Below are 10,000 nucleotides of genomic sequence, written 5' to 3'. Positions count from 1 at the left end.
TTTTGTAGGTTTTCACCTAAAAATAGTGCATTTTACCTGGCGCCTCAAATGATGCTAACTTGTCCTATGTCAGTCCTTCTCAAAGAGTGGGACGGGCCCCGCTGGGGGGGCGAGGTACGGCTTTTTTTGCCGTAGCACAGGGGTCCCCAAACTACGGATCCGGCCCGCCAGCGTCCAAAATCAGGCCCGCGGGAAGTCCCAAGTATAAAAAGAAAATTAAAAAATTCTTTCTTTTCTTATCCACTTTGTACCGCTTGCTACTCACGGTGTCTCCTAGCCGCTCAGGCAAATCATATTGTCTAAACATGCATTTTCTCATCGATAACGTGACATCATCGAGAGCGTGGAAAGTGCGCTATATATATCTAATATACATTATATATATATATATATATATATATATATATATATATATATATATATATATATATATATATATATATATATATATATATATATATATATATATATATATACAGCCCGGCCCCCGGCCAAATTGTTTTAACGCAATGCGGCCCCCGAGTCTGCCGTAGCAGAATATGACGAGGCGTATGTAGCATTTGGCTTCACTGTAACCACGATGGGAGACGAGGAAAGAGCGGTGTGTTGTTTCCTTTAATGTTAATAAGCTCACAATGATATGCAGAGGTATACTTATAACAATTTTGTAGACAATTTATACTATTTATAGTCACGGTGGAGAGTGAGGGGGCGCCAAAGATTTTCTTCTTCCAAGGGGGGGCGTAACAGAAAATAATAGAGAAGCACTGTCTATGTCATCATGCTAACATTATGCTCGCTTTTTAACGGATTTTGTTTGTTTAAACTTAAAAATCATAGATTTTGATACTTGCCGCCATCTTTGAAGTATGCTAACATTTGATGCTACTTGTTCAGGCAGTTTTGTATGTTTACATGTAAAAAAATAGTGCATTTTAATTAGGGATGTCCGATAATGGCTTTTTGCCGATATCCGATATTCCGATATTGTCCAACTCTTTAATTACCGATACCGATATCAACCGATACCGATATCAACCGATACCGATATATACAGTCGTGGAATTAACACATTATCATGCCTAATTTGGACAACCAGGTATGGTGAAGATAAAGTCCTTTTTTAAAAAATTAATAAAACAAAAATAAGATAAATAAATCAAAAACATTTTCTTGAACAAAAAATAAAGTAAAACAATATAAAAACAGTTACATAGAAACTAGTAATGAATGAAAATGAGTAAGATTAACTGTTAAAGGTTAGTACTATTAGTGGACCAGCAGCACGCACAATCATGTGTGCTTACGGACTGTATCCCTTGCAGACTGTATTGATATATAATGTAGGAACCAGAATATTAATAACAGAAAGAAACAACCCTTTAGTGTGAATGAGTGTGAATGGGGGAGGGAGGTTTTTTGGGTTGGTGCACTAATTGTAAGTGTATCTTGTGTTTTTTATGTTGATTTATTTAAAAAAAAACAAAAAAACCTGATACGATAATTAAAAACACGATACAGATAATTTCCGAAATTACATTTTAAAGCATTTATCTCTAATTTTAATACTGGGCGCTGTCTCAGAAGTACGCTAACTCGTCCTATGTCACCATGCTTGTCAGAATAATTGTATCTAAGTTATCACAAAACTTTGTGTTCCAATGAGTTCCCGGCGAGAAGACAGAAGCTGTCTTTGAACCTACCAAGAAGAAGGCTTGTAAAACTCCACTTTGTAGGATGGGAAGCAACATGAAGGCGTTCTGTTTTTTTTGATGTATTGTAATCAACAGAAAGATATTGTCTTGACTCGAGATTTACAAAGCGAAGAGGAAGCAGGACCTGAATCCCCTCCAGGGACCTTTTCTTTGAACTGTTCTGTAACCAAAGGCGATGGCTGTTTATGACCCCCTCCCTTAGAAACAGCTGTTGCCATGTAATCAGGGAAAGTCCAAATAAAAGAGGAGGCGTACAATCTTTCGTCAGGGGCGTGGGACGACACTGTACAAGGGTAGTGTCTACGCGTCTCTCCTCAATTGAGCCAAATTTAATTCTGTCTGTTTAATTCCTTGCTTCTTGTCTTGTTTAATAGATGTCATCAGTGTTTGAACCTGACAATGCTAACATTAGCATGCTAACAATTTATGATAGCTTTTTAGCTAAATGTGTATATTTAAACCTAAAAACCATGGATTTTTATGCCAGGCGCCATCTTGGAATTGGAAGTATGCTAACGTCTCTTATATTAGCATGCTAATGTTTTATGCTAGCTCTTTAGCTAATTTTGTATTTTTAACCCCTGTGTGGTGTTCGGGTCTGTGGGGCCCGTTTTCATTTTTAATTAAAAGAAAAATTATACAAATAATTATTTTTCAAACTGAGACTCACTGACTTTGGCTCATTTTCTGTGAAGAACATATATCAGAATACATATTTAATAACCACACACCATACACCCCCCTACACATTTTTATTACATTTAAGATGTCCGGGACCCAGGGCTAATAGAAGTGTAGAAATTGATGTTCTGTGTATCCCACGCACACACACACACACACACACACACACACACACACACACACACACACACACACACACACACACACACACACACACACACACACACACACACACACACACACACACACACACACACACACACACACAGCAGGCCTAGACAGGGGGAGGACAGAGTGTAGGTACACAGAACATCAGAGGGTCAAATGTGCGAGAAAATGAGAGCAGACAGTGTTGACAAACAATGTTGCAACCTTGTGTGGGAACCGCAGGTGCAGAAACACAAAAGAAGAATCCCTGAGGGATGCAGAAACTGGCAGAGAAATTTTCCGTGCTACGTTCATATTGTTGTTACTCCACCAGTGTTTGTGGGTCTGATGGACCCGTTGCATTTTGTGGCTTTTAATGCCTCACAATCAAACACTTTTCTGTTAAAATACTGAACAGATGTTTATTGGGATAAGGTAAACATCTGTTCAGTATTTTAACATAAAAGTGTTTGATTGTGAGGCATTAAAGGCCACAAAATGCAACGGGTCCATCAGACCCACAAACGCTGGCTGAGTAACAACAATATGAACATTACACAAGGGTTAAACCTAAAAATTGTGGATTTGAATCTTAGAAGTATGCCAGCTACGACCGACCACAGGCCAGAGGTTCAGGGCTCGGATAGCAGGCCCATCAGAATTTCCTGGTTATTAATATATGCTAGTACAATACTTGGTCTTAACTTTTACAACACATTGTGTGCTTTTTAGGTGCACTTGTGGTCAAAGAGTCCTGTGCTTGACAGAAGGCAGGAACAAGTCAAAAGAGTCCAGCTGTCATCCGATCTGTTCACATAAATATTTCATGTGCTTTCCATGCCGCCGGCAGCAGGTAACTCCAAACTATGGCAATGAAAGTCACTTTTAATCAATCAACCAATCAATCAATGTTTATTTATATAGCCCTAAATCACAAGTGTCTCAAAGGGCTGTACAAGCCACAACGACATCCTCGGTACAGAGCCCACATAATGCTTGACTGGACCAAAAGCAGGTGTTTTCTTTGGATCCATTCCGGGTGTAAGAGCTCACAGGAAGTTATTGGCGATGTAACAAGTCTTGTATGGATACTAATAGAAGGAATGTTCCGCTGACCAAGTCAAAGATGAATGAGGCATTTTAATAATATTAAGTTATTGCATCAAACAGCTTTGAGTTTATGGATAACAAAGAAAGTACCAGATCACCTCCGAGAAAAGTTGTCAGATTTCAACATAAGGAAAGTAAAATATGAAAAGCAACAAGAGCAGTTTTCAAAGAGAAAAATACAGAATTACCTTCTATACAATATCATATGATTATTTAAATCTCACATTTTTTGCATATCTTATTTTCTTAAAACATCTTTTTTTTGTAGTTTTCACCAAACCCTTAGGAAAATCTGGAATATTCCGCAAGTCACATGACCCTCAGAAAGTTACATCATTCACATCCTCTGCAGCCCATGAAGTTTGTCTGCTTTATTTTTATTCCATCATAATTCTGATGTGAAGGTGGTTATAATCTCAGCACAACATTGTTTTTTTACATGTTTAATGTGTTAACATACTTTTATGTCACGTGGGTATTATATGTCATATTTGATCTATGATAAATCTCTTCTTCTGCTTAGAAAGCTTGTGCAACAATGAAACAAATAAAGTTTCCTGATATGCATATCAGGAACCTTGATTTACACATTGCACATTTCAATATTCCAATATGTGTATTATCACATTTACAGTTGAAAAAAAGAAAGTTTATTTTGGCACTGCTTTGGTTGATTTTCAATAATATCGAGTAAGTCAACAAAATGTATTTATTTCCGGTACCAAAGGGTGCATTAAGTGTGTTACTTCCCTCAACTGCAGAATTCAAAAGTATTGTAGTAGTGTCTGTCATAAGCATCAGGTTGTGGATATTATGCTTAACAGCTGCGGCTGTAGACAACCTCCAGATGTAGTTTTAGAGAGTAAATATTCAAAGATGGCAGCAGCTGCTTTTGAAGTGTCATGAGTAGCTTTATCTAGCTCTGTGCAAGTTCAAAACATTTAATTACAACCAACTCATCAGTGCTGTTATTGATGACTCAGCAGTTTGCTTTTATTGTTGTCCTAGCATTGGTTGTGTTGTACAACATAATTGTTCATGAATCACCAAGTGATCACACAAAGTCACACACAAACTTTCTCAAGCACTCCAGACCATTATATAAGGTAGAAATATACCTTGTAAATTTAACTGCATAAATATTTTAATCTACACTCTTTGAATCAATGGTTCTTTTTGCCTTCTTGTTATTCTTTGTATCGGTAAAGCACTTTAAATTGCCGTGTGTAATAATTGTGTTCTATAAATAAACTTGCCTTGCTGTTTGTACATTTTGGAAAGAACCAATCATTTAGTTAGCCTCACTTTGAAACACTGAAACATGACACATTTGACACAACATTCATTTATTTGAAGTTTTGTAGGTGAAAATGTTTCATATATTGTTCTAAGTTAACATTGCTGATCAATTTGAGTGATCATTTATTTATTTATTACAACATTTCATTTTTCAGTTTCAAATGGTTGAAATCGGTCAAAATGTTTAGTTTGAAAAGGGATAAAAACATATTTTAATTTTGACCAAATCGGTGCACTTTAAATCTTTTCTGACAGACTAAAAACAATGTTAATAAAGTTTGTTCTTTGCTGAAGTTGAACTATATTTTTTCTTTATTATTAAAGATACAATTTATGCAGAGGTGTACTTATAACAATTTAAGAGACACGTACCATTTATAGTTGTATTTGTGTGTGTAATTAAGCAGCACTGTCAATCAATCAAAGTTTACTTATATATCCCTAAGTCACGAGTGTCTCAAAGGGCTGCACAAGCCACAACGACATCCTCGGCTCAAATCCCACATCAGGGCAAGGAAAAACTCAACCCAATGGGACAATGAGAAACCTTGGAGGATCCCCCGCCCCCTGGGCGACTGGTGCAATGGATGTCGAGTGGATCTAGCATAATATTGTGAGAGTCCAGTCCATAGTGGATCTAATATAATAGTGAGAGTCCAATCCATAGTGGATCTAACATAATAGTGAGAGTCCAGTCCATAGTGGATCTAACATAATAGTGAGAGTCCAGTCCATAGTAGATCTAACATAATAGTGATCCATAGTGGATCTAACATAATAGTGAGAATCCAGTCCATAGTGGATCTAACATAATAGTGAGAGTCCAGTCCATAGTGGATCTAACATAATAGTGAGAGTCCAGTCCATAGTAGATCTAACATAATAGTGATCCATAGTGGATCTAATATAATAGTGAGAGTCCAGTCCATAGTGGATCTAACATAATAGTGAGAGTCCAGTCCATAGTGGATCTAACATAATAGTGAGAGTCCAGTTCATAGTGGATCTAACATAATAGTGATCCATAGTGGATCTAACATAATAGTGAGAGTCCAGTCCATAGTGGATCTAACATAATAGTGAGAATCCAGTCCATAGTGGATCTAACATAATAGTGAGAGTCCAGTTCATAGTGGATCTAACATAATAGTGAGAGTCCAGTCCATAGTGGGGCCAGCAGGAGACCATCCCGAGCGGAGACAGGTCAGCAGCGCAAGTAATAGCAGCACTGTAATAAACACTTACTAATACAGAAGTTAAAAAAGGTCAAAATAGCCAAGATGCTAATTTTAGTGCCCAGCTGGGATAGAATAGTGAATAAAAATGTTGGAAAAGTAGACCCCAGATTTGATAAAGAAACAAACACAGCTGATTATAAAAGTGCATATTTGACTGGTGTAAACTGAAATATGTGCTTTAATCAGATTGGTATATGCCTCCACTTTGACAACTGTTTCAACTTTAAATATTCAAACTTTTTCCAATACACTATATTGTAGTACTACAATTACATTGTGTGTATTTGTACACAACTTCCCCAACACAAATCCAAGATGTTGTGCTAACCATTTATTTATCATTTAACCTAAAAGAGCATCATAGTCGATGTACCAGGCTAGCGAGCCTTCAGAGGGTCGGACCCCCGTGACGGGCCACTTGTCAGGGCGGTCCTTGCTGCGGCTCAGCTGGGTGATGAGCTCGTGTTTGTTTTTGCCCAACACTAACACGGCCACCTTTTGAGCTTGGTTGATGGCGCCGAGCGTGAGGCTCATGCGGCGGTGTGGCTTCACGGGGCTCTCGCTGAGGACCACCAGACCCTCCTGGCTGTCCGTGGCATCGCCGCCGGGGAAGAGCGACGCCGTGTGGCCGTCACGGCCGACTCCCAAGAGCACAAAGTGGAAGCTGGAGGCATTGACGTGGTTGGCGATGTCCTCCTGGTACATTTGTGCTGCGTGGTCGTCCTCCACGCAGAGACGCTGGCCCAGCTGCACCAACATGGGGTGGATGTTGAGGTAAGGAACGTGCACGTGCTGCAGGAGATGCCACTGGAGGTTGAAGAAGTTGGACTCAGGATCGCTGAGCGGCACGCAGCGTTCGTCCACCATCCAAATGTGGGTGTTCCTCCACGGGAAGGAGAAGTGGTGCAAGGCCAGCCTCTGGAAGAGAGCGATGGGCGTGGCCCCACCGGAGAGGGCCAGATGGAAAACGCCGCCTTGGAGCACCGCCGCCTCTGCCGCTTCCTGTAAGTCTGCCGCCAGACGCTCCACCAGCTCCTCGGCCCAAGCGGACACCATAGTGACGTTACGGAACTTCCCTTGCATGGCCTGGAAACTAGCGGCTGACGCTCCGCCTACGTGATCCGGGCTGATGATCACCGCCTCGCTGATGAAGCTGATCTCCTTCCCCTTCAGACAAACGTCCAACAGGTCTCCGTTGTGGGCGCCTCCGGGGTACACGCGGGGGAAGGAGCCTGCTAAGCTCTGAAGCAGCGGTGTCCAAAAGCCCCAAGAAGCTAAAAGATTCTCAGTACTAATGAAAGTATTTTTGTGTCCAGTGAAGATGTGAGAGATGAGTTCTGCATAAGCTTCCTGCTGCACTTTTGGGGTTTGGACGTAGTAATGTGAAGCTGGCAAGCCCACAACAGGAATATCCGCTTGCTCCGTCACTTCCTTCCACTTGCCCTCCATCACAGAAGGCTTGAAGAGGTTCTTGGTCACCAGGACTGCTGGGTATTGAAGGTTGCCGTGGCCAAAGTAGAAAATGATCTGCTTGGGCTTGCAGTGAAGGTTGTGCTGGTCCTGCACACAGAACACGTCGTTCTTAAAGAGAACACGTGCGTATCCCACGCGCTGGTCCAACATCTTCCCTGCCAGCAGAAGAACGGGCACGCCCTCGTACTGCGCCGCCTCCATGTGCGCCAACACGGCTGCAACAGACAATTCATACTCTTGGATTGCAACTTTTTACACTTGGACAGAAACATGAACATGTTCCCACCTGCAAACGTTGGCGTCAGGGTGACGTGATCTTTGGTCTTGTTGAGCTCCTGCTGGACCTCAGCTTGGTACGCTTGGTACTGGCCCGTCACCGCTTGGTTCTTGCCTAAAGGCAGCAGAGAACTGAAGACCTGAAGCTTGTTCTGGAGAACTTCCTCACTGTCGCTGAGATTTGCAGGAAGCCTCATCGTCAGTAGAGTCAAGACCTCAGTCAGGTGGTTCTGTATCACGTCTCTGATCACGCCGTACTGGTCATAGAAAGGAATGCGACCTATGAGAAAACAATCACAGAATTTATTTGTCCTAGGAAAGCCAGCTTGTATTGCAGAACAGTTTTACTCGCCCCTGAAAGAAACTTAACTGGCAACACAACAATAAGATCAACAAGGACATTTTGATGGGCCATCAATCTGTGTTATGAACCATTGGGCCCAACCAAAGTTCATATAAAAGCTAAAATTAGCTTTTGTGTTTGTGTTAGCATAAGAACATGCCAGCGTTAGCATGCTGACAAGAGAACAGTTAGCATATTTAATAAAGGCTTAGTGGCCACATGCGTGGACAGCACCTTTTAGCTCTTATTTCCAAAACTGTGTACACTACTGAATTGGGGTCTTATGGCCGCTTATGTGGACACTTATACTGCCATCTGGTGGTGTCAGAAGAGTATAACATACAATGGAATTTGGGAAAAAAAAGTGTAAAAAAAAGAACTAGCATGTCACTAAACATTAAGTACATGTTTGTGTACTTATGGACTAAGTACATTATATCAAGAGCTGATTCTTAGTTTTTATTCTAATTAGGATCTATCTGTGTTGGCCCTGCGATGAGGTGGTGACTTGTCCAGAGTGTACACCGCCTTCCGTCCGATTGTAGCTGAGATAGGCTCCAGCGCCCCCCGCGACCCCAAAGGGAATAAGCGGTAGAAAATGGATGGATGGAGGGTCCATAAGCCCAAATAGCAAAGAGAAATAAAAAACATGTAAACAAACAGCATGGGTCTTAAGAGGTTAAAAGATGATGCCAAGTACCAAAATCCATGATTTTTCAGTTTAGACGTGCACAATTAGCTCAAATGCTACCATAAAACATTAGCATGCTTACATGAGAACAGTTAGCATACCTGTAAGATTGCATCAATTATCAAAATATGTGGGTTTTAGGTTCAAACGTATAAAACTAGCTAAACTACTAGCATAAAGCTTTAGCATGCTAAAATAGGAACAGTTAGCATACTTACAAGATGTCGCGAATTATCAAAATCAAAAAGTTGTGTTTTTGTTGTCAATAGTGCTGTGTGTGCGATTTCTTCTTTTCTTTTTTTGTACAGCAATTTGTGTTTGCCACTTGCCTGTGAAAAGTGCTATTTGAATAAAAGTTTGATTTGATTTGAAATATGAACAGTTAGCATACTTGCAAATGTGTGTGTAACTGTGTATATATGTGTGTATACATATTGTCCTGATACCAATAATTTGGTACCGGTACCAATATGTACAGTATATCGATACTTTTCAAAATAAAGGGATTTACAAAAAAATTTGGCTTTATTTTAACGGAAAATCTTACAATAAGATAAATGTTTCCTATTGCACTCAAAGAACAATTTTAGAAGGTTAAAATATAATAATATATAGCCTACTCAGTGGCCTAGTGGTTAGAGTGTCCGCCCTGAGATCGGTAGGTTGTAAGTTCAAACCCCGGCCGAGTCATACTAAAGACTATAAAAATGGGGCCCATTGCCTCCCTGCTTGGCACTCAGCATCAAGGGTTGGAATTGGGGGTTAAATCACCAAAAATTATTCCCGGGCGCGGCCACCGCTGCTGCCCACTGCTCCCCTCACCTCCCAGGGGGTGAACAAGGGGATGGGTCGAATGCAGAGGACAAATTTCACCACACCTAGTGTGTGTGTGACAATCATTGGTACTTTAACTTTAAATGAAAGGGCATTAAACACATTGTGCTTTTCTTGTTGCACTCAAAGAACAATTTACCGTATTTTTCGGACTATAAGTCGCAGTTTTTTTCATAATTTGGCCGTGAGTGCG

General features: G+C 40.6%; 2 protein-coding genes across 5 annotated transcripts in view; one reads left to right on the top strand and one right to left on the bottom strand.

Annotated features, from left to right (window-relative positions):
* Positions 1–3,307, top strand: part of LOC133655490 (uncharacterized) — a 7,324-nt gene extending 4,017 nt beyond the window's left edge. Inside the window, exon 6 of the mRNA XM_062056127.1 lies at positions 3,276–3,307. Coding sequence (XP_061912111.1) covers positions 3,276–3,307 — 32 coding nt within the window. The remainder of the gene's footprint in view (positions 1–3,275) is intronic.
* Positions 3,308–3,663: 356 nt separating this feature from the next.
* Positions 3,664–10,000, bottom strand: part of h6pd (hexose-6-phosphate dehydrogenase (glucose 1-dehydrogenase)) — a 23,668-nt gene continuing 17,331 nt past the window's right edge. For all 4 annotated transcript variants that reach the window (XM_062049479.1, XM_062049485.1, XM_062049497.1 and 1 more), the window contains exons 4-5: positions 7,950–8,219; positions 3,664–7,878 (exon numbers count right to left, since the gene is read on the bottom strand). In XM_062049479.1, coding sequence (XP_061905463.1) covers positions 6,533–7,878; positions 7,950–8,219 — 1,616 coding nt within the window. In that variant the 3' untranslated portion in view covers positions 3,664–6,532. The remainder of the gene's footprint in view (positions 7,879–7,949; positions 8,220–10,000) is intronic.

This window comes from Entelurus aequoreus, linkage group LG01 (assembly GCF_033978785.1).
Source record: "Entelurus aequoreus isolate RoL-2023_Sb linkage group LG01, RoL_Eaeq_v1.1, whole genome shotgun sequence".
In the NCBI taxonomy this organism is placed as follows: domain Eukaryota; kingdom Metazoa; phylum Chordata; class Actinopteri; order Syngnathiformes; family Syngnathidae; genus Entelurus; species Entelurus aequoreus.
Note: the sequence above shows the minus strand (reverse complement) of the source record. Positions and strands in the feature narration are given on the sequence as shown.